The sequence below is a fragment of the Hemicordylus capensis genome, chromosome 3 (genome assembly GCF_027244095.1).
Source record: "Hemicordylus capensis ecotype Gifberg chromosome 3, rHemCap1.1.pri, whole genome shotgun sequence".
In the NCBI taxonomy this organism is placed as follows: domain Eukaryota; kingdom Metazoa; phylum Chordata; class Lepidosauria; order Squamata; family Cordylidae; genus Hemicordylus; species Hemicordylus capensis.
Window position 1 is genome coordinate 52,720,707 of NC_069659.1, and position 25,457 is coordinate 52,746,163.

At 42.5% G+C, this 25,457-nt stretch overlaps 2 protein-coding genes across 13 annotated transcripts in view; both read right to left on the minus strand.

Annotated features, from left to right (window-relative positions):
• Positions 1-595: 595 nt before the first annotated feature.
• Positions 596-12,036, minus strand: LOC128350480 (cell cycle control protein 50C-like). The gene is made up of 7 exons (XM_053308903.1): positions 11,836-12,036; positions 10,274-10,384; positions 9,027-9,128; positions 7,586-7,676; positions 6,110-6,250; positions 4,213-4,422; positions 596-1,645 (listed from the first exon to the last, which is right to left on the minus strand). The coding sequence occupies exons 1-7, from the start codon at positions 12,034-12,036 to the stop codon at positions 1,470-1,472; spliced, it is 1,032 nt and encodes a 343-aa protein (XP_053164878.1). The 3' UTR covers positions 596-1,469.
• Positions 12,037-21,380: 9,344 nt separating this feature from the next.
• The window catches only part of CMSS1 (cms1 ribosomal small subunit homolog), a 308,145-nt gene continuing 304,068 nt past the window's right edge, over positions 21,381-25,457 (minus strand). For all 12 annotated transcript variants that reach the window (XM_053308853.1, XM_053308845.1, XM_053308846.1 and 9 more), the window contains 2 exons: positions 23,763-23,851; positions 21,381-21,681 (listed from right to left, as the gene is read on the minus strand). In XM_053308853.1, coding sequence (XP_053164828.1) covers positions 21,598-21,681; positions 23,763-23,851 — 173 coding nt within the window. In that variant the 3' untranslated portion in view covers positions 21,381-21,597. The remainder of the gene's footprint in view (positions 21,682-23,762; positions 23,852-25,457) is intronic.

Below are 25,457 nucleotides of genomic sequence, written 5' to 3' on the forward strand. Positions count from 1 at the left end.
GCAGTTTGCTCTTCTTTCTTTGGGGGGGGGCGGGGTAGGGGCAATTTGGGTATGTTGTTGCAAAATATAAATTGTTATAAAATGTTTAAAAATATTAAATTAAAAAAAAAAGATTTTAAAGAGAAGACACCAGAGGGGGACTTGATTCTACTGTATATACCAATATAGTATTGGTATACTATACGAGTATGAGCTCTTCACCCCATATGTCCCTCCTGACCAGACCTTAAGATCTTCTTCAAAGGCCCTGCTCCGAGGGTCCCGCCAAATGAGGTGAGATGGGTGGTTAGTAGGGAGAGGGCATTTTCAGTGGTGGCACCCCATTTATGGAATAGCCTCCAGTGAGGTTTGCCTGGCTTCATCACTTTGTTCTTTTAGATGCCAGGTAAATAACTTTTTGTCCACTCAAGCCTTTTAAATTTTGATTTTTAAAATTGTTTTGTATTGTATTTTGTATCCCCCGCTACTTTCTGCTCTGCTGTGATTTAATGTGTTATGTGTTTTTATTTAATGTTTTAATGCTGTGCTGTGAGCCGCCTAAATAACAATTTGTTATGGGGTGGCTAAGAAAATTTATTTATTTATTTGTTGTTTACACAGTCAGACAGGTGTTATTGACTGGTTTGTTTTATCCAGACATGAAGTCCTTCCCAAGGTCCTGGGATGGCTGAATTTTAATATCAATATTGTTATTATAGATATCGTCGCAAAATATAGGCTGTTCCCAGTAAAGCTGCTTTTTGTAATTGGCTGATGGTGATCTATTATTATTATTATTTCTTGTTTACACAGTCAGACAGGTGTTATTGACTGGTTTGTTTTATTCAGACATCGAGTCCTTCCCAAGGACCTGGGATGGCTGAATTTTATTGTCAGTTGTTATAGATATTGTAGCAGAATATAGGCTGTTCCCAGTAAAGCTGCTTTTTGGAATTAGCTGATGGTGATTTCTGTGGCCCCTATGGTGTTGAGGTGCTCTTCAAGGTCTTTTGGGACTGCACCCAGGGCGCCAATTACCACTGGGATTATTTTGGTCTTTTTCTGCCACAGCCTTTCATTTTCAATTTGTAGATCTTTGTATTTGGTGATTTTTTTCTATTTCTTTTTCTTCTATTCTGCTATCCCCTGGTATTCCTATGTCGATTATTTTGACTTGTTTTTCTTTCTTCTCGACTACAGTGATATCTGGTGTATTGTTGTTGTTGTTGTTGTTGTTGTTGTTGTTGTTGTTGTTATTATTATTATTATTATTATTATTATTATGTATTTGTTGTTGTTGTTATGGGGCAGCTAACAATTGTTTACCACAGTGATACAACTTGTCCTCCTCTGCCTTTAGCCAACTGATCTTAGCCCTTAACTGTTTTAGCATGTGTCCTTGTAGTCAGGGTAATAAGCTAGAAGAATGGTATCCAGATTCCAAAGAGCTTGCTCTTAAAAACTTCTATCTAGTTAATGAAACAATTCTGTTAACTTTTCTTCTTCTTGACATTCAAGTGAACTGCTGTAATGACACAACCTGCTAGAAAAATCACTGCACCACTAACAATATAAGCTATTCCTAGAAAGAGGTTTCTTCCTCCACTCCATGCCACTGTTGATAAGATCATCTGCTTTCTCCCTTTGAACTTTGAAACTGGAAAATCTGATAGGATAATGTTAAGTCTCATTAACACTTTGGAACATACAGATAAATGTACAAAGATACTTTGCAGGCCTGCTCAACGTAAGCCCCCCCCCCCCGCTGTTTTCAGACTACAACTCCCATAATTTCCAGCCACAGTGGCCAATAGCCAGGGATTATGGGTGTTGTAGGCCAGCATCTCCAGGAGGGCCGAAGTTGAGCAGCCTTGCTTTAAGGCAAGGGTTCTCCAGCTTGGGTGCCCAGATGTTGGATTACAACTCCATTCTTCTTCAGCCACAATGGCCTTTGGCCATGATGGTAGTCCAACAACATCTGGGGACCCAAGTTGGAGAACCTCTGCTTTAAGGAGTTCCAGACAGAGTTGTGTGTTGTGTCTTTGGGGTGTTTTTGGTGTGTGTGCATTCATGTTGCTATCTGCTTCACACTATCATGAAGGACATAGCATTCATCCACTTGATTAAAGCACAGTCCACTTTGCACCTCTGATAACATAAAAAGTCATCATGTATATCCAACTCTTTATCTTCCTGATCTGTGCACCATTGTGAAGATAATAAAATACCTAAATGTGTCTCTTTTTAAAAAAAGTTTGGGAAAGTATGTGTAATTCATACATAATGTGCAGAGGTGGACCTAGGTGATTTTGGAGCCTGGATCTACAGGCCTCCTGCCGCCGCCTGCAAGATAAACTACAATGCACTATTTTTTAAACACCAAAATATGCTCAGGGAAAGCTGGAAAAAAATTGTATTTTTATTTTTAGAAGCAATTATAAAGAATATACTTCCCATTGACCTGCACATACCACCTTTTGCATGGACAGTCCTGCCACTTAAATTAGCTGAATGCACTACTTTTTATAACAGAATATGCCATACAGGAGACAGAAGGGGTAAAATCAAGAGGAGACAGAAAAAGGAAAGGAAATGAGGAAACCAAGGAAAGACAGAAAGAACAGGAAAAAAGAGTGAGTAAGGGCAGATGGGAAGTACAAGAAGAGACCAGGTGATGGTGGGGCAGGGGGTTGGATTTGGATACTACCTTGGTGTGTAGGCACCCCGGGAGAACTCGGTCTCACTGGGGCTGGTTCCTGCCACCACAGTGTTCCTTCCCCCCCATCCCATGGCCGCCTTCATGCCTGATGCAAAGAAATATCATGGCAGCCACAGAAGTGCATGCAGGCATGGTAGCATGATGCAACTTGTGCTTGGCCTCCACTGGCAAGCAGGAGAGGGTGAGAGAACAGAAAGGAGGTGAGGGACAAAAGCATGCAGGAAGTGGCTGAGGGAGAGCAGCAGGCAGCAAGAAGAAGCAATGGCAGCAGCACAGGAAGAAGTGGCCAAGGGGCACTGAAGGAGAGGAGTCACTTTGTAGCCCATCGTAAAGCCAGACCAAGGCAGCCAGTATCTCCTGGCAGAGGAGGCTGCCTGTGCACACCAGCCAGGTGCCTCCAGCATGGCACAGGCGGCATGGGCAGGCCAGCGGCGGTGCAGCACCACATGGGCTAGAGGCGGCCCACCACTCTTCCACACCCACCCTGGAAGGAATGAGGGGGGGGGCAAGGTCTGCAAGGAAGGGTGTCCCTGCCTATACAATGCCAGAAAACCTGTAGAAACACCACCCCTTGCCTCCATTTCCCTCTGCTTTCCCATGACAGTAGGTTGTAATAAAATGCTTTGTTTTGTGTCTATTTGCTGTAAGAAAGTTACAGCAGAATTTGATTTGCCCAGTGGAAATCTTTAATGTGGAAAACTGTTTTAGGAATGATGACATAATGAAACACCTTTATCTCTGTCCAAATAAAGGTAAGTCATGATTAAATCTCATTGAAATCCATGGGTTCAGGTTAGGTTTCTCTAACTTTAGCTAAATTGGAACACCTCAGATGCAAAAGGCATATATAAAAGAAATGCATTTTTAATACATTTCAATTTCTTTGTTCTGGACTCCCGGTACACTGTGGGGTCGGACTTCGTTGTTACTCCACATGAAAGCCAGTGTGGTTACATTCATATTTGGTGAAGCCTTCTACTAACCTTCTTAGTTTTTACAAGCTACATAAAGGAAGGTCCTTCTAAATGTTTCCTCCAGCCAGAAGGCAAGCAAATGTTTTTCAGAAGTTAGCTATAACTTAAATCTGCCTACCAAGAAACATGATAGTTGCATATTTTTTTTACTATGGTCTACAACAGTGCTTTCCAACCAGGGTTCCTCCAGATGTTGCTGAACTACAACTCCAATCATTCCCAGCTACAATTTATTGTAGCGTTGTAGTTCAGCAACATCTGGAGGAACCCTGGTTGGAAGCCACTAGTCTATAAAAATCTGCATAAGAACATACATAAGAACAGCCCTGCTGGATCAGGCACAAGGTCCATCTAGTCCAGCATTCTGTTTCACACCGCGGCCCACCAGATGCCTCTGGGGAGCCCACAGGCAAGAGGTATGTGCATGCCCTCTCTCCTGCTGTTGCTCCCTTGCAACTAATATTGTGGGTGTTCTAGATCATGCTCTGCTGTTGGTAGCTAGAAAGTGACTTTTGCAAACACTAAACAGAGAAAGGATACTATAGGAGACATGTAGGCCATAAAGACCTGCTGGGAGCCCATCTGCAAACTCCTTGGTACGGCTAATACGACGGTAAAGGTTCTTGAATTCAGGAAACGCTGCAACTCTCATCCAGATAATGAAATCATCATTTATGTAACCATTGTTCTCTTCATTTCCCTCATCCAATAAGTACACTGGTTTCTGCCAGTAAGGGGGTCTTGCTGTCCCTAGGAGGAAAGATGGAGGCTACAGTTAAGCTATCCGTTAATTTATATCTTATAGCTCAATCCTATGCAGGTTTATCAGAAGCAAGCCTAAGAAGCTCAAGCAACGGGACTTATACTTCCTGGGAAGTATGTAATGTTGAGGTCAGAGTCAGGAAACTTACCAATGTGCTTCTAGGACTGGAACCTGGTTCCAATCAAGTCACTAGCCCTGTTCTGCAGTTACCCTCCCTGTGTTCACTGAGCGCATGGAGAGGGGAGGGGGAGCATGATAGCTAGAAGGGATGTGCACAAACCTGTTTAGGATTCTATTCTTAGAACACCGAACAGGTTCGGAACCCCCGCATTCAAACTGGTTCGAACACTGGGGCGGGGGTTTGGCAGGGCAGCAGTGTACCTCCTTGCTATCCCATTTTTTTCCTGCTTTGTGGGTGGTTGCACGTCACGGGTGCATGCCATGTGTGTGTGACGTGCTCGCATGCGCCCACAACACACACACACACACAGAGCACTTCTGGTCAGGAAAACAACAGGGAGACAAGGAGGTATGCTGCCATCCTGTCAAACTATTTATACACAAAGCACCAGAAGGGGAAGTGCAGCAGGGGGGAGCACAACAGGGGGCAGAAGTGTACCCTCCCCCACCCTTAAAGCCACCCCCACCCCACCATTGGCTCAAAGGGAGCCAGTTCTGTTCACATCCTTAATAGCTAGCCATATCCCCCCTGCCACATTCAGCATTTGATTGCATGGGTTAGCACTGAAAACAGAATTTATCCACAGGATTTGAAACCCATCCAGCCAAGATTCTAAATCACATGGAAGAACTCTCTGTGCATTTAGCATTGCCCTGTGTAAACACAGAGATGCATGGGAGAGTGGCTCAACAGCATGTGCCATGAAGATGATGGGGCAGTGATGGGCAGATTGGAGCAGGTATGATTACTAGCTGGAGTCACCAGCAGCTTTGAGAACTTCTGTTGGAAAGTGGAGTGTCTGTCTTTTGGCATCTCTCCCTTCAAAAATGAAGCAGTGGTCATTAATGAATCCCGCAATATTTCTCATAGTAATCTAAACTTAAAATAGTTCAGCATAAATTGTGAAAGTGAGAAATGGAGAAAGGTAGCCAGGTTTACATATGATAATTATTCAGGATAGTGAAATCTTTAGCAGACAAGGGCCTTTCAGACAGAATGAATAGGCAACAATGATGGATAAAATTCAACACATGCAAGTGTAGATTGATGGATGCTGTCAGTTTAGGCCATTGCCCTGGATCCTCTACTACTGAAGCCTCTGTTCCAGGCAACACACACAATAGCAGATGAAGGGTTGTATTGTTGCTACTACTGCAGCTTAGCAAAAATATTCTGTACATTCTGTAAAAGCATGAAATCTGGTACAGTACTATACCAGAAGTACCATATAAAGCTTATAGGTCATTCCTTATTAGGAAGGTATTCCTAGTATTCTTGGAAGTGAGTTTCACGGGGGTGGGGTGTCAATGAGGATTATTCCCCAGGTAAGGATGCTTGCTTACTTCCAGGAATATTAGGCTAATTTTGTCTTGGCCACTATGTATAGTCCGGGGTGGGGAGTGGGGGGACACCTTCAACCAGATTGTTTGCAGGCTGTATTTCATAACTGAAGAACCGTCTTTAAGCTAAGAAACCAGTGTGATAATTCTTACCAGCAAATGCAGAAGACAAATTTTGTGATGTTGGGTTTCGAAATTTCACATTTTTATCTGTCCACCAGGTATTCCCCTGTTTCAGTAGTGGAACTTGGATAGCCATTGTAGAATTAGGGTAGTAAGTAAGATATAATGTATCTGTGTGGAAATCAGAAGCAATGTCTTAGGCCAAGTGAATAACTAGCATTTTAAGAAATGCTCACATGGCATGCTAAAGAGGTGGCGGGGGGGGGGAGAAAGGAAGAAAGAAAATGAGACGTGAAAATTACCTTTTCCCCCATATGTTAAGCATCTGTGCATGACACAGGAAGGGAACTACTGCTGTTATTGATGTTACCTGAACAAGAGCATCCCTCAGACACTGAAGGTAGATGTTTATTGCATAGCACATTTTCCTTGTATTGACACGTTTCTAAACTTGATTTTGTTGTATTGTATTTATTCTGTCATTAAGAATGTAAGAACAGCCCTGCTGAATCAGGCCCAAGGCCCTTCCAGTCCAGCATCCTGTTTCATGCAATGGCCCAACAGATAGCTCTGAGAAGCCCACAGGCAGGAGGTGAGGGCATGCCCTCTTTTGCTGTTGCTCCCCTGCATCTGGTAGTTAAAGGCATCTTTCCTTTGAGTCTGGAAGTGGCCTACAGCCACCAGACTAATAGCTATTGATAGACCTGTCTAAGCCCCTTTTAAGTCCATCCAAGCTAGTGGCCATCACCATATCCCATGGCAGAGAATTCCATAGATTAATTACACACTGTGTGAAAAAGTACTTCCTTTTGTCGGTCCTGAAATTCCCCACCTTCAGTTTCATGGGATGACCCCTGGGTCAAGTGACAATTTCTCTCTGTCCACTCTCTCTGCTCCATGCATAATTTCATACACCTCTATCATGTTGCCTCTTTTCTTCTAAGATGCTCAGGGTGGCACATATGGTTTCTCCCTCAGCGCCATTTTATTCTAACAACTCCTCTGAAGCAGGTCAGAGGGAGAGAGGAGGAGACCCAAGTCACCCAGTCAAGCTTCATAGCTGAGCATGGAGTTTAAGGTCAGATGTGCTCTCAACATGTTTTTCTTTCCCCATTTTAATGTAATCTAAATGTTGATTGTTTAAGTTTGGAGATGTATGAATAGGAGTGCGTGTGTGTTTTTGTTGTATGCTTTGGCAGAAATGTAATGCATAATATTTTATAATTAAAATTAAATAAGATGTTGCCTATATGATATTCCACTGCCCCATTATGAACACAATATTTCCAGATTCTGTAAAGCAGCCATAGTGTGAGTTGGAACAGGAATACGGTTCCGCCAGGTCCTTTTCCCACATTTTGAAATACTGGCGCATATCAGTTATGCTTCACCAGAATAGAAGTGAATCAGGAACAATAAAAGTATGTGTAAATGGAATGTTGACGTTAGAAGGAATATTTGAGCTGATACATATTCAGGCAAACATCAGTCACAGGTGGCACTCACCATTGAACATGCTGTTTGCCACTGCACCACACGGAGCCATGGGTGTGCCATTTTTGTAAGTTGTGAAAGGTGCACAGTTACTGTTCTCAATCTAAATTCAAAATCACAAGACAATTAGGAGTGTCATGTCTTTCTGGACATGAAGGTTTAGTGATTTAAGTACAGGATGGTGGTAGCAACATTTGTAAACAGCATTTGGTACAAGATGTGGGCTAAAGGGATATTTCTGTTTAACAAGCCAGGCTAGAGTTCAGAATGCCAATGGATACAAGTGAAATATGGTAGGGCTACCACACACTTTATAGTAAAGTAAGTGTGTGTGTGTGTGTGTGTGTGTGTGTGTGTGTTGGGGTTATAAAGCAATATTCTGGTCCAGATTCTACTGGGAAATTAGCTACAAAGTAGATATTGAACATCTTCCTCAAAATATAGGAAGCCTTATTTGGGGCAGTTCCGGACAGTTTCCATTCTATTCATGTCTGGTTGATTTTAAAACCACATCACATTCCACTACTTTTATACAGTATATTGAAATTCCATGTATTAGGTAGGCCTTATGTACTTTATAGACTGGAAAACTCAGGCACTGAGAGGTAAAATGAAATCATGAACTCAAAGTTACAGGGATGAAAGGCAGGGATAAATTAGGAGCATTTGACTGTCTGTCATACAAATTATGCATCATGTTCTCTACTGTTCCTATGACACACAAGGTTTCTTATGAAAACCTTTTCATAGAAAAAGGTTTCTATGACACACAAGGTTTCTTACAGTAAAACAATAATGAAGCAGTCAGGTAAAAAATCCTTAATTTGTGGGGTCGGGAGCATCTTTTTTCCTGATTATGAAAAAGTCAACAGTGGGACAGGGGTCTGTTGTCCCTTATCAGGAAGAGCATTTTGTTGTGTGGCATTTTGTTGTGCAGCATTAGTTCAAACCATTATACCTCTATTAATGATAAATAATAATAAACAACTTTATTTGTTAGCTACCCCATAACAAATTGTTCTCTGAGTGGCTCACAACACAACATTAAAAAAAATCCAAAAAAATACATAAAACATAACAAATCACAACACAAAACAACAAAATACAAAACAATCCATTTCTAAAAGTTTTTGAAAATCCAATTTAAAAAGTCTGAGTGAACACCTGGCATGCAAAAGAACAAAGTGCAAGTGCCAGTCAAGCCTTACTGGGGAGGCTATTCCATAAACAGGGTGGCATCACCAAAATAAACAATTTATTCATTATTGTAAACTGCCTAGAGCTGTTAGATGGGGTGGTATAGAAATATAAATAAAAAATTACATTTCCATCCTTACTCATCATATTGTACATGATAAACTCCTGACAAGAAATCTTTAACGGAGCCCAGTTCCTTTCTAGTAACATATAATGAAAACATAATAAATACCAAGGAAATTTCGGGCAATCTTACATTTGCATCCTGGCCCAATAATTGTGCATCACTTCGAGAATGAACATACCGACGGTGATTCTGATAAAAGTTGTACAATCCATAGTACATAAAAACATCACCCTAAAAGGAAAAAAGGAAAAGCATACCAGAATGAAGGACTAGCAAAGCTCTGAAAAAAGTAAAGATAAAGTGATACAAACGTTTAGATTTCCCAGATATGTGTGGCAGCTAACGCCTTGAACAATCTTGAGAGATGAAACTTAGCAATCTGGGGCCACAGCAAGAGTGAGACATCCCTAGCTTGCTTGCTGGAGAGCTAAGGCTAAACAATGAAAATGGGTCTTCTCCCATTGTGAATCTAACCTGTGGATGTTTTCCAAGATCTACATACATCTAAGGGCTAGTTCATACATGCTTTTTATCACTTGAGGACTCTTGCATATGTGAAACAGTGTGATAAAGCCTTGAGAGGCATATGGAACTCAGCACCTATGAGTTAACTGAACCAACAGCCCCAGTCACGAGAGAACGAGAGCAAGCATGCTAGACATACAAACCACTGCTGCATTTTCTACTTCTACCACTATTTAAAATACAGTTCATGCCAATAGCATTCTAGGTGAAGCTGGTCTTGTGGTAGCAAGCATGACTTGTCCCATTAGCTAAGCAGAGTCCACCCTGGTTGCATTTGAATGGGAGACCACATGTGAGCACTGTAAGAAATTCCCCTCGGATGGAGCCAGTCTGGGAAGAGCAGGTTTCAAGTTCCCTCCCTGGCTTCTCCAAGATAGGGCTGAGAGAAATTCCTGCCTGTAACATTGAAGAAGCCACTGCCAGTCTGTGCAGACAATACTGAGCTAGATAGACCAATGGTCTGACTCAGTATATGGCAGCTTCCTATGTTCCTAGGTACCACACAGAATATAGGCTATGATCCAGCCAAATTTAAGCACTTTGAATCCCACCAATTTCAGCTAGGGAGTTGAGCATGGGTTTAACACTCTCCCATTGAAATAAATGAGACCACAATTTCCTTGACATGACTGAACTTCATTAATATTGTAACATAGACCTTGGATATTTTATTTTTAATGTTTCAAATTCAGTTTGTTATCCTGAAACATTTTAATACAAAATTTACTAAGTTTTAAAAATATTTGCACTATGGTGGACAATGTTGCCCATTTTCTTCCCAAAATATTCATGTGCTTTCATGCTTTCTAAGCAATGCCTATTAACATTATCACTTTCCCACAATCACCTACTTGCATGCTGTTCTGTAGCGTAAAGTTGGTGACACAGTGGCATTCTTTCTCCCAATTTGAGGAGTTCTGACGTAACTCTGAACAATGCGAACATACCTCGGAATAGCTGATCTGTGAAACAGTGAAATGAACAAAGTTGATTAGGCTTAAAAGTTGATCATCCATCAGAAAGGAGATTCCAAATGGAAAGGATCCCGAGATCATTTGGCCTCAGCAAATTTCACGGAGATGAGAAAGTATGACAGTAGCTTAGGCCAGCCACACGTGGCCTTTCAACTGGAGTCCTCAGTGCATGAAGCCAAGCAATGATGGCATGCCGAGAAGTGCTTCAGTCCAAGAAGCTTTCCTGCTGGAGTAACTAGTACCCATGGGGGCCCTGATTCCAGATTGGGACTGAGGCAGGGGCCAAGGCTTAAAGCCCCTTTCTCCCCCTACTGTAGTCTGATCCAGATCAGGACACGGCACAGCTCTTTATCTTAAAGCTCCCTCCCCCCACCCACTTGTGTGTGCGCTCTCTCTCTCTCTCTCTCTCTCTCTCTCTCTCTCTCACACACACACACACACACACACACACTTTAGCCCTAAACCCAAGCAGATTTCCATGGCTGTAGCTATCACAGCTGAATTAGATGCCACTTTTAACGTCTGTAAAAAGGATTTGTTTTGCTATCAACCTCTGTGAAGTAAGTCATTATTCCCATTTCACAGATGGAAAACTGAGGCTCAGAGACTTGCCCAAAACAATTCAGTTGTTTATTTTATTATAAAAATGTGTACTCTGCCTTTCTACCGAGTGGCTTACAAACAAGATTAACAAAAATACAACTCAAGGAGTCACCTGCAGTCTCTTCAGCAACTTCCGGTGCTGTGGTGCACCTAGGTAATTTTGGAGCCTGGACCTAAAGGCTTTTGGAGGCCCCCCTGCTGCAAGTGAATTTTTTTCACGCGTAGGTTCTTGAGGGTACAAACCACACCACCCAGGACAGACTAAAGAGGATTTGGGGGCCCCCAGGGGATGTGGGGGCCCTGGTCTTCAGCCCTGAAGTCCAGGGGTAAGAGCACCTCTGCTCAGGTGGAATGATGGATGGATGAACAGGGAGGTCTTGCTCTCCTGGCTTTTCCAGAAGGAGGCAGAATCTATTTATGAGCTGCTTCAGATGATTTACTTACTCGCTTACGCATACAACTGATTTAATTCATACAATATCATCTCAGAGAAGATTTGCACAAGATGGCAGTTCTCCTCCACAGATTTGTTGCTCGTGCATGTAGACAACTTGATTTAAGAATTACTTACTCAAGAACGCTAGTGGATATATTAATCTCTATAGCTCAAGGGAGCATTGACATTGGAAACAAAAAAAAGGTAAGGAAGAATTGTTTAATATCAAATATGAAAGCAAGATATGATATGAAAACAAATTTCCGTATTCTGAGTGCAGAGTGTTTTTTTTACACACAGATACAATCAGTTTCTCTACATATGACAGCTGTATCTCCACAAGGCAGGGTAATCCACCCACACTTGAGCTAGTGCATTCCAACACACAACTGAAACCAACCTCTGTTTCCCGTACGCTTGTTGAAGCCAGTGTAAGTGCAATTCCCACAGCAAGGCAGAAGAGACCAATGGCAAAGAAGCTGAAGAGGACAGGCAGAGGAGTGAGCTGGGGCTTCCAAGCAGGGAGTTTCTGTTGCTTAAATGCTGTATTGTCGGGGCACCTTGAAGGACGTTCTGGTGCTATGGTGCTGTTTTTGTTCATGTTGATACTGCTGGAGAATGATTCATGACTTTGGTAGGGTGGCACTTTCCTATCTGTTGGTAATACAGTATGTAGTATTTTAAAAAACCTTTGTAACTTCCTGATGGGATTACTTATTAACTTGATCTATCTGCAGTGATTCCCCACTCTGTGCATCAATATCCTGATCACCTTTAGCCAGCTTATGCCATCCTTCTGCCAATGTACTTTAATCAGAATTACAGCCGCTAGATAATATCAGTTGCCACTTTCTGCACAAGACTCATTATAACTCTCCTCTTTTATTCCACAGGGCTTTGAAAATAAACGTGGTAGGTATTACTACTTTTAAATGATGGGTCCCTTGTAGAGGGACAGCTGGTTGAAAATCCTGCTAGGTGCTCTTTAAGTCCAAGCAGCACTGTAGTCCATTGAACTACACTCAGTGAAGGATTTAGCCCCACACACATTCCAAAGCTGCCTTGAAACAGATAGGACTCAGTTACAGGGGCTGATTTGGCTGTGTTGTAACTATCATAGGAAAAGAAAACAGAAAAAGAGGGTAAATTGATTGAGTAATAGTTGTTGCTCTCAAGATGCTACAGTTAAATCAATCACCCCCTCACAAAGCAGCAGCCATTTTGCTCTACGTTTATTGGGTTCACACATTCTGGTACTGGCCTCAGAAATAAAAGACAATTCCCTAGTACATGAAAATGCACAATGGTATATTCTACATTACAAGGATATTTAAAAAGGTGAGCAACATATATGGAGTTTCTGTAAAGAAAAACAGGAAGAGCAGTAGTCTTTGTATGCAGAAAATTATCATGAATTAATGTCACTGATTCTCTGATAGTCTTCTTAGTTATACACATACTAAAGATTACCAGAAAACTCTCAAGCAGAATGAGTTATCACCAAGCTTGATCATTTTTAATAAATTTGTATACCTATTCTTGAATAAGTATTATTTTCAGGATAGTTCATATTTTTTTAAAAAGATAATACATACATAATTTAAAAAATACTAAAGTCAACAAATATTGAATGTAAATCCTGATTAATATTCAGTCATTGAAGCAGCAGCATAAAAATATCTCAAGCAAAAAGTGTGTTCCCTAGATGGGTTACGACACCCGAGAAGACCCTCTCCTTCAGTCACCACCACCTCACCTCAGATGGAAGGGGTACCCTGAGGGCCTCCTAAGATTATCTCTGTGCATTTCTTTGGTGGGAGAGCCACAAGAACTGAACTTGTAACTTCTTTTTGAATGTGCACAAAGACTGAGAGGTACTTTCAAACAACTATGGTTGTGGCAACATGATTCACTAATAAAGCAAATGCAGGTTAAGGGAGGTGTCTAGCAGGGCTGAGAATTGTTTGAAGAAAAAACTCATGGAAAATAAACCTTGAGTAACTGTTTATCTGGTGTTATCCATAGCTACAGCAAATTAGATTTTGGCCAGAAGGTAAGCCACTTTTCAAGAAAGCTGAATGTGGAATAATAGAGCCATTGTTGCCTGTGTGGGGTACATGCTTCTCTCTTTTGTCTTGCTATCTTCTTTGATTAAGAACCATGAACAACTCTTTGAACAGAGACAGCAGTGGAACAAAGACAAAGACCACGAAGAAGAGGGTTTGCCATTACATCTACAACTCAAACAACCCCAACATATCCTTTGTCTGTCCGTAACAAGTTGTCTGTCATTAATATGTAAGGAAGAAAACATGGTCGGACTGTGTGGTCTAAGAAACAGAAATGAAGCAGGAGAACAACTTATTAGTTTCTGCCAAGCCAATGATCTCTTCATTGATAACATATTCTTCAAACAGCCAAAGCGGCGCCTACACACATGGACATCACTAGATGGAGTACACAGAAATCAAATTGATTACATTATTGGTGCAAAGAGGTGGAAGAGCTCAGTTATAACAGCAAAGATGTGGCTGGGTGTGAGGGGCAACTATGGAATAGATCACAAACCACTCATGTGCAAGTTCCAAGTCAAGCTAAAGCAGAAAAACAAAGGTATCCAGCTTCCACGATATGATCTTGAGAATGTACCCACCCTTTTCAAGGAAAACATCAGGAACCGCTTTGAAGTACTGAACCTTGTTGAAAGGGAACCAGAGGAACTGTGGAATGAAATCAAAGAAGTTGTTAAAGACGAATGTGAAAAGAGACGGTCAAAGACCAAGAAACAGAAGAAAGCAAAATGGATGTCAGAACAGATGGCAGAAATTGCCAAGAAGAGGAGGGAAGCCAAAGTCAAGAAAGATAAAGACCTCATGAAGGAACTTAATAGGGAATTTCAGTAAGCTGTTAGAAGAGACAAGGAGCAGTACTGCAATGACATCTGTAAAGACCTTGAGGACGGAAATAGACATGGAAAAACAAGGAAAGTTTCCCAAAAGATCTTCGAACTCAGAAGGAGGTTCCAACCATGAACTGGGATGTTAAGGGATGCCAAAGGACATATAGTAACTGATTCAGAGAAGATCAGACAGAGATGGAAGGAGTATACTGAAAATCTGTACAGCAGGGACATCAACATCCAAGATACTCAAGAAGATATCCCCTACTTGCAAGAACCTCTAGTATGGGAAAATGAAGTTAGATCAGCAATCTGGTCATTACCAAGTTGGAAGGCTACAGGAATTGATGGAATAGCTGTAGAAATATGTTAGGCAACAGAAGAAGAATCAGTCAAGGCACTAACCAAACTATGCCAGCAAATTTGGAGAATGACACAGTGGCCAACGGATTGGAAGAAATCAGTGTACATACCAATACTAAAGAAAGGAGACTTAACAGATTGTGCAAACCATTGCACAATATCCTTAATTTCACTTGCCAGCAAAATAATGCTCAGGATCATCCAACGCAGATCAGAGACCTACATGGAAAGGGAAATGCTAGATGTTCAAGCTGGTTTCAGAAAAGGCCAAGGAACAAGGGACATTATTGCTGATGCATGCTGGATAATTGAACAGGCCAAAGAACACCAAAAAGAAGTCAATATGTCCTTCATTGACTACAAAAAAAGACTCCAATTGCATCAACCATATCAAATTGTGGAATATCCTTAGGAAATGGGTGTCCTGGAACATCTCATTTTTCTCATGAAAATCCTATACACAGGACAGGAAGCCACAGTCCAATGGAACATGGTGAAGCAGACTGGTTCCAGATCGGTAAAGAGTAAGACAAGGCTGTATACTTTCTCCTTATTTATTCAATTTATATGCTGAACATATACCAAGGGAAGCTGGATTGGAAGAAGATGAACACGGTTTTAAATTTGGAGGAAGAAACATCAATAACCTGCGCTACACTGATAACACTACTCTGATAGCAGAAACTGTGGATGATCTGCAAGCTCTAGTTGTGGGCCACTGTGTGAAACAGGATGCTGGACTAGACAGGCCATGGGCCTGATCCAGCAGGGCTGTTCCTATGTTGTAGTAATAAAAGTCAAAGAGCACAGTGAAAAAATGGGACTACGACTAAACTAATGACAACAGGTACAGCAGCCAGCCTCAGAAATACTAATGAAGACACTGAAGTGTTGGATAGCTTCTGTCTTTTAGGATCAACAGATGATCAACAGTAAAGGATCCAGCAGTAAAGAAATACGCTGCAGACTAGCACTTGGTAGGGCTGCAGTGAAGGCCTTGGAAAGGATATTTAAATGCCATGATAATCAGTGAGTGGAAATAGTTTTGTTCTGGGTGGCAGTATCAAGGCAGTGTGTGCAGACATAACTAACCCTCTCTCTCATACACACTCACCCCCCCTCCAGGAAATAGTTAATGCGCTGTGCAAACTGCGGCACGCAAACGTTTTTTACCTTCTTCCCCCGCCCCCACCCCACCCCCAGGCATTGCTGTATCTGAAACCATATTATTTCCCCCCAATTCCAACCAAAACAAAACTGTAGTGAGATTTATTGCATAACGTCCTCAAACTGGAAGCTGTCATCACTCTTTGAATGGAATATCTAGTTCCATCTTCAACATCAAGACATTATCAGAACTTAGTGGTTATTCTAATCGAAAAAGAGGGGCCCCCTATTGTTTTTCACTTGTTTATCGTAAGTTCATGTTTGAAATCGGGATTGATCCATGCTAGTAATTTAGAGAATGTAATAAGATGGTGGCAGTTACGATGAATGGTACAGAGCTGAAGCATGTTCTGCATGTGGTGCCAGGGGGGTGGACAAATGCACTGCTGCACATGGGCAATGGCAATGGCAATCCAGCAATGAGGGAAAATCCTCAGAGACGCTCTCCTCTTCCAGGGTGATTTTTCTGGCACTGGCTCTAACAAAGTTCTGGGGCTAATGATGCTTAGCTCAATTGAAGTCCAGGCAGCATGATGAATGAAGGGGACAGTGCCAGATTCAGAAGGAGCTCCACAACCCCAACCTGAACTGAGGTGCTCTCAGAGGCCCAACAAAGGGGATCCACCTAAAAGACTCTCACCCATGGCCAAAGAAGGTGAGATGCAAGAACCCACTACCTGGCATGACATAGAAAAGTTGCTAACCGATGAAGCTGAAAAATGGAGAAAAGCAGCAATGCAGGAAATCGATCCCTTTCGAGACTTGGAGAGTTGTGGAACTACCCGCTGGAAGAAAGACCGTGGGATGCATGTGGGTCTTCAGAGTCAAGCAGGATGCAGAAAGAGATGTACAGTGCTACAAAGCCAAATGGAGCCATAAACTGGAGTAGCCACAAGCAGTCATCCACAGAAGCACAGTACATTTCTGCAAGCAAAGCGTGCAAAGATGTAGTATGGATACACCAACTACTATCGGACTTTGGGATTGAGGAATCAAAGCCCACAGTGATGTTTGAGGATAACCAAAGTTGTATCCAGATCTCCCAAATGGAGAAGATGATGTCTTGAACCAAGCATATTTCCATAAATTTATTTATTTATTTATTTATTTATTTGATTTCTATATCGCCCTTCCAAAAAAGTACCACTGTTTCAAGACTTGCAAGAGAAAGGGGTGGACAAGTTGGAGTACTGCCCAACAGAAGAGATGCTGGCAGATGGATTAACTAAGCCATTGTCCAGAGATGGATTCCAGATGCTTCGTGAGAAGATAGGAGTCATGAGCTGGTGCAACAGGCAATGAGAAGGGGTGTTGGAGATGGTCTTCCAGTGCATCATTTCGTATCATCTGTCCTAATGACCACTAGGGGCATTGGGAGTAGAGATAGTAAGAGGCTCCCTCTAACTGTTCTACCTGTCTCTACTCTATGACCCCTGATATGACTCTATAGGTATTTCCTGTGCTGAGTCAGAATCCCTTTCTTTCCTCTTAGAGAGCAAATGGAAACATCTCTCTCTCCCTACCTATTCATTATGAAGTTCTATAGATTAGGGTTAGGTCTTTCCTATCCAAAGTGTACTTCACCAATAAATACTTAGTATTTAGTTCTACAAGAACCTCCATGTGTCTTCTATAAATAGCTGCAACAACTAAACTCAGCAACTATCTGTAACTGTAGTGGGTAGCTTCTTTACTGCTCTGCTAATTAAATGGGAGATAAGAATCACAACTCCCAACAGAGGGGTCTGGAGCACCTTCCTTGTGAGGCAAAACTACAGTACCTGAGGCTTTTTAGTTTAGAAAAGAGGCGACCAAGGGGAGACATGATTGACATGTATAAAATTATGCATGGAGTGGAGAGGGTGGACAGAAAGAAATTTTTCTCCCTCTCTCACAACACTAGAACTAGGGGTCACCCCATGAAACTGAAGGTTGGGAAATTTAGGACCAACAAGAGAAAATACTTTTTCACAGAGAGCATAATCAATCTATGGAATTCTTTGCCATGGGATATGGTGATGGCCACCAGCTTGGATGGCTTTAAAGGGGGCTTAGACAAATTCATGAAGGATAGGTCTATCAATGGCTACTAGTCTAGTGGCTATAGGACACCTCCAGCCTCAGATGCCAGATGCCTCCAAATACCAGTTGCTGGGGAGCAAGAGCAGGAGAAAGGGTGTGTCCTCACCTCTTGCCTGTGGACTCCCTAGAGGCATCTGGTGGGGCACTGTGTGAAACAGGACGCTGGACTAGATGGGCCTTGTGCCTGATCTAGCAAGGCTGTTCTTATGTTAATTTCTGATTTGCAGCTTGAAAATGTTCCATAATAACCACAATCCAGGAGGACAAAAGAGCCTGTGCTTCTCCCTGCAGTCCCATCTATCATTTCTGTTTCAGTGAAACCACAGACTCTTCCTGAACATGCTAACTGTTGAGGGGCGAGAGATCCATTTATGTTGATGAACAGTGCAGTTGCTGTGAGAAGAGGACATTTCATTTCATGGGGGTCATGCATATGCGCACACGTATATGGCACAAGAAAATGTGTGTTGGTGGGCAGGGTGTGGTGGTAGAAGGCACAGGAACTGGAGAAGAGTCCCAGAAGCACAAGCTCTAAGGGGCAGAGAGAGGTGAAGGGAGAGCAGCTTCATTTCAATTAGTTATACAGAAAAACAAACAAAACTGTGGAGGCAGATCCTGTGAGTGCGTACACATGTGCATATTTAAGTACTCAGCATAAAAAAGAGGGAATAAACGGCAATCAGCAGAAAAACACTTAAACAAATGCATGCAACATTGCTGCAAATTAAGAATTATGCCTGCAGAAAGATGGGTAAGTGTTAAAAGCAGCCAACATGTAATCATTAGAGTGCATCAGTGTGTCATAGTTACAAGTTAGTGCTTGTAACTATTATTATTAATACAAGTTAGTGCTTGTAACTATTATTATTAATACTTTAGTGCGTACACATGTGCATATTTAAGTACTCAGCATAAAAAAGAGGGGATAAACGGCAATCAGCAGAAAAACACTTAAACAAATGCATGCAACATTGCTGCAAATTAAGAATTATGCCTGCAGAAAGATGGGTAAGTGTTAAAAGCAGCCAACATGTAATCATTAGAGTGCATCAGTGTGTCATAGTTACAAGTTAGTGCTGGACTATACTCAAGGAGGCTCAAGTAGTCCCCACACAAGGAGCAAGCTTGGAGGATGACCTTTTTAAAAGTTCCCATTGCCAACTTCTATCTTCCCTTTAGGATGAATTACAACCCCCAAAGGTGCACCCAGTGTCCTCCCTCTAAAGCAGGCCTGCTCAATTTAGGCCCTCCAGATGTTTTTGGACTACAACTCCCACAATCCCCAGCCACAGTGGCCAATAGCTAGGGATTATGGGAGTTGTAGGCCAACATCTGCAAGAGGGCCGAAGTTGAGCAGCCCTGCTCTAAAGAAAGGTTTAAATGTGCTTGTGCTCTGCTTGTTATTGGCAATGCTGAACTCGTTTATGTGTAACAATTACTCTCCCTTCATCTGAGACAGATGAGGGAATACAAAGAAAAATCTGGGGGAAACAAAGAGAGAGACATTAGCTTACCACAAATTGATGTTTGAGTCAAGCCCTTCAGAAAGTGGTTGAATGAAGACACAGAGAGCTGACACAGCACAGTCTGACGCAATTCTGGAATGGTTTGGGGAGCCAGGATGGCACAGTGATAAGGCTAGCAGACTCCAACCAGGGAGGCCAAGGCTGAAGCCACCCCCTCAGTCATGAAGCTCCTCACTGGGTGATGCTGCTGGGCCAGTCACTCACTCTTAGCCTAGCCAACCTTGCTGGGCTGCTGAAAAGCCAAACTGGAAGTAGAATAACCTTGTATGCCACCCTGAGCTCCTCGGAGAAAGGGCAGGGCAAACATGCAATAAATGAATGAATAAACACAACATACACACATAACTTTGCTTTTTCTTTCAAAGATACTTTTTAAAAAACAGAGCTGATCAAAGCCAACAGAGAGTAGGCAACCCCCCACCCCCAGCCCCAGGTTTTCCCAGAAAAGGAGAGAAGTGCAAAGTGCGTGAGATATGCAGAGCTTCCCCCGCCAGCATAAGGGGATCCATGCCCTTGCTTTTAACGGGGAGCCAACTGGCCTCTTCTGCACCAGGGCAGTAGCCACCGGTGTTCCCTCTAACAGGGATTCCCAGATGTTGTTGACTACAACTCCCATGATCCCCAGCCAAAGGCCACTGCAGCTAGGGATGCTGGGAGTTTTAGTGAACAACATCTGGGAATCTCTGTTAGAGGGAACAGTGGTAGCCACCACTGCTGTTCATTTGCCAGTAGTGGGATATAGGACTCTTTCTTGGTGTGGTCAGTGATGTTCAGGACACACACACACGCACCTTGCAGCATTCTCTGGGCAGAACTGCTTGCCAGCAAAGCAGTAAGAGGGACTAGTGCTGACCCCACAAATGCTTTGTGCATATCCTGGGGGGGTGGGGGGCGGGAAGAGATACCTTTAAAAGGAGGCAGGCAGGTCATACCTACTCCTCTGGTGAGCCACCGTCACCACAAATCGTTTAGGAGAAGCACCGAAACAATTCGGCCTTCTGCAGCCAAAATGTTTCAGCGCAGGGTGTGGGGTATTTTAAAAGGAGGCAGGCAGGTCGTACCTGCTCCCCTGGTGACCTGCCTCCGCTGCCCCATCGCGGCACTGTTGTTCTTGAAATCTAACTTGAAAGCAGCAGCCGCTCTGCTGTCCCCTCTAAACTGCTGCGCCACACCAATGGGATGCTGCTCCCAGCAGCCCTCACACGGTGTCAGCTCATGCCCACGCCATGAGAGGGCTGCTGGCAGCAGCTTGCCATCGGTGTGGCACAGCAGTTTAAAGGGGACAGCAGCACCGCTGCTGCTTCCAAGTTAGATTTCATGAATGACAGTACCGCGATGGGGCAGCGGAGGCAGGTCACCAGGGGAGCAGGTACGAACTGCTTGCCTCCTTTTAAAAGTACCCCTCGCCCTGCGCTGAAACATTTTGGCTGCAGGAGGCCAAATCCTTCCAGTGCTTCTCCAAAGAGATGCCGAAACGATTCAAGCACATCCCTACTGACTAGCCTCGACCCACTTGGTTTGCAGTTTCTAATTGCACCTCAACACCTGCAGCAGGGGATAGGATTACAGTATCCATCTAATACATTTCTATAAATTAATTGTGCACTATAGGAAGAAATATTTCTCAGAAATATGTTTGTTTGTTTTTATATTTCCAGAAGTGAATCCCGAGGCACCCTGAACTTGGTTTCACTGCTTAGTTCCTTGAACCACAAATTAGCAGTGAGTGCCTGGAAGGCAGCCAAAGTCTCAGGCTGCACAATCCAATGTCTTCATCATAAAGACATTCCTTGGTCCAGCTCGTGTTGGTTCTTCAGAACCCAAATAACTACCTTCCATGCTGATAGTACACTTTGATACACCTTTAATTATAATATGACCCACAAAAAAAAACAAAAAACAGAGAACTATGTGCAAAAGGTTGTTTTATTAGAAAAAAGAATCCAACACGTACATCTGTCAGGCATTTAAAAAGTGAAACGCCTCAACTTGTCCAGCTGCAATGCAATGCATTGTTAATACTTATAATATCTACATAACACCTCTCAGCAAAATAGTTCTCATAGCAGTATAAAAAGTACAGACTGGAGGATGAGTTGAATTCCGCTATACAGGTTGTATTTAATTAGAAGAGTCCCAACTTCACAGAGCCCTCTCTGCACAGTTTGATCAGTTCCATCTCCAGAAGCTCAATTGTTTCTTTCCTTATCTGAATAAAGTAGATAAATAGATTGAAAGCATTAAGATTATTGCGAGGCCTGCAGGCACACATTTGTTTTGCTTCCCCACCTGCTCTTTCACTCACTCACACAGCTAACACCCTGCTGCCATACACAAAATTAGAATTTTGTGACACAAAAATGTCCTATAACACCTTCTGTTAATAACATGCATTTTAACTCAGCCAGGACTAGCCACTTCTTGATGGCAATTAAGAATTCCTCCTGGCTTGGGATCTTGCCAGGTCCACTGCTCAGGTCAGCTCGTGCAACACTGCATGGGCCAGCCAGGGTAGTAAAAGGTCTTGTCTGCAAGGAAGTTTTAACTTATACCTGTCAGAAAGGCTATCAGGTGGAAATGAAAGTAAATAAGGTTTCCGTTGCAAAGTTTTAGCTGATGAGCATATTCAATGAACATCACTTTTATGTATGGGTATTAGTCTCATACTGTGAGGGAGATGGCAATGGTAAACCCCTCCTGTTTTCTACCAAAGACAACCACAGCGCTCTGTGGTCAGGAGTCGATTCTGACTCGACAGCACACTTTATTAGTCCTTTTGCAACAAATATTAACATCATACAGAAATGTGCCACAAGGGGGCACCTTTTGCCTCGGTTACTGTAACTGGTTGCAATCTCTGCTAGCTGACTTTTCCAAGAGCTAACACAATTCTAAGAGCCAATACAATTCCTTCTAAATATTGGGAAAGGCAAACTGGCTAATCCCTTTGTGACCCAGGCAAAATTCAATTACAAGATATTATTATAAGCTACCTTGTAGGGGCCCAAGAGGAATACGAATATCTAATTAATTCAAAATTGAGGAAAAAACCCCATATGAATACAACATATTTATTGCAAAAGAGGTTCACCTTATCAAAGGGTTTTCCTGTCAGAGGTTACAGCTAACTGGTTGCAGATCCGACAGTGTCTGCCATACATTACACCTCATCGCATTCAGCACAGCATTCACTCACATGCCAATTCTAAACACAAATCAGGAGACTTTAATATCAAGTATGCATGCTTCATATTGCAGCCTCAATTGAAATGCTGAAAAATGCAATTGGATTTTTTCTTTAAGCTGTCAGGTAAGTGAAGTGTGCCATCAAATCGATTTCGATTCCTGGTGCCCACAGAGCCCTGTGATTTTCTTTGGTAAAATTTAGGAGGGGTTTACCATTGCCTCCTCCTGCACAGTATGAGATGATGCCTTTCAGCATCTTCCTATATCGCTGCTGCCCAATATAGTACCAGCAGGGATTTGAACCAGCAACCTTCTGCTTGTTAGTCAAGAATTTCCCCGTCAGGTAAGTAGTCTAAAATCAGTTGACAACATGAGATGATTTGCCATTTTATGGAATCACATATTTTCAGAAGAACAAGAGGAGCATGGACATTAGACAACTATTTGATAAAATCTGTTAGAATAAAATCTGTTTTACCTTCTAGACACATCTCTAAAATTTTCTTTTAAAAAACCACTCTGCTCCAGAACATTTTGTAGATGAACAGATTATGAAGATTCAGGGCAACTTGCTTTGACTGTGACATTAAACAGTATGCAGGGGTCACAGAAAGCAATGGGACTTCAGTGTAAATGAGCTTAGGCTTCGAGTTTAGGGTGTTTTGAGAGTCAGTAGAAAAGGCAAGGATGCTGGAAAGAGGAAAGCAGGTAAAAATGCCTTCTCAGCAGGCCTACTCCTGGTTCAGATGGGCTGACTGACCCCTTTCCCATCAAAGTATTCATGAAAGACCAGCCGCCCTGGGAGAGAGATCCAGGGAATGGGAGGCACCACCACACACTTGCACTCCTGAACCAGCTGCCATCCTTTTACACTTCTCCCTCTCCCCATATCCAGACGAACCAAACAGTCTGCATGTATGGGAGCTTGTTGGTTTGTTTAGGGGATTTTTAATTCTGTTTTAAAAAATTGTCTTTTCAGCTTCTGCTCTTATGCATTCCATTTGTGAAGTGCACAGAAACTCTCACAGAATTCAAAAGCTAACCATGTATGATTATGTTCTGGGATTATTTTTAATTTTTTATTTTAAGATGATTTCTCTGTACCTCAGGGATGTCGACTAATCTTCTTAACTTCTGGTCTCTCCAATTCCAGTCTAAGATGAGGTACTTCAAGGATGTCAGGTTAAGGCCCTCTGAGGAGACAGTACAAGGCATTCACTGGCAATACAACCTAAGGATATCCAAATGATTTGGGGATGGGTTTCTAGATTCTTTGCTGCCCAGTCTCAAGGCAACCAATCTTTGTGAAAATCTGCACGATCCAATAGGATTTTATTCACATGTTTTGCTCCTGACACCTCCAGTGTTAGTTCATGGGCAATTACAGTTTGTGTGTGTTTGAATGAACTAAAACATGTCAATGAGCAATGCCAGGATTTCATCCCTGGATAAAAATGGGCATTTTTTCCTTTTTTTTTTGGTCAATATTAACATTTCTCTGTGTGTGTGTGTGTGTGTGTGTGTGTGTGTGTGTGTGTGTAACAAACACCCCTGGTTTCCCTTTCCCTCCCGTTCCCTTGCCCATTTACCTTCTCCCTTCCACTCCCCTGACATAAACTTATAAGCTGTTATAAAAATAGGAAAAAAACCCAACAAAAACCCAAGCAAATGGTGAGAAGACTAAAGCAAGAACCCTGCACGTTTCTCAGTTCTATGCCATTCCAAAAGCAACACACAAAATCACAACAGTAACTGGCTTGCTGTTCCCTAGTACTTTGTCAACAACTAACTAAATAACCCCTGCTAACTTGGCAAAGAGGCACCTTTTAACGTGATGATTCTCTTTATTTAGTAGGGGGAGAGTAACTGGACCTATCCAACCCCAGGTCCAGAACCTCCAGTGACTGTTGCTGGTGTCTATCTTGTGTTTCTTTTTAGATTGTAAGCCCTTTTGAGACAGGGATCCATCTTATTTATTTATTTATTTCTCTGTGTAAACCACCCTGAGTCATTTTGGAAGGGTGGGACATAAACTGAATAAATAAATAAATAATTGTCCACACTTCCACTTGATAAAAAGGCAGGAATTATATTTTTGTGATTTGATTTGGAAAATTTTATAACCAGATTGACTCCAGACAAGACAGAGGTGCTGTTGGGCAGAAGGAGAGCCAATCAGGATGAGGGAATTCAACCAACTATGAATGAGGTTGCACTACGCTTGAAAGAGCAGGTGCACAGCTTGGAGGCACTGTTAGACCCAGCTCTGCTTCTGGATGCTCAAGTGGAGGCAGTAGCCAGGGGTACCTTTGTACAGCTCCGATTTGTGCGCCAGCCTTTCTTGATAAGGCAGATTTGGCCATGGTAACCCATGCTTTAGTCATATCATGGCTTGATTACTGCAGCACAGTCTATGTGGGGCTGTCCTTGAAGAATATTAGGAAACTTCAGCAAGTACAAAATACGAGGGCTAATGTTCTGTCTGGAATCACTCTCTGGGAGCATATTATATCCATTTTGAAAGAGCTGCAATGGCTGCTCATCTGTTTCTGGATCCAATTCAAGGTTGAAAGCCCTTTAACAGTTCAGGGTCTGGATACTTGAAGGACTGTTTTCTATTGAATAGTTCTGCCCACCCAATGAGGTCATTGGAGGGGACTCTGTTTCATGTGCTGACATTGAGAGAGGCGCTACTGTCCACACAGGGCAGGGGCTTCTCAGTTATTGCCCATAGCTTTGGAATGCTCTCCCCATAGACATCCATTCCCTGGCTTCCCTTGCTGCCTTTATAAAGCAAAT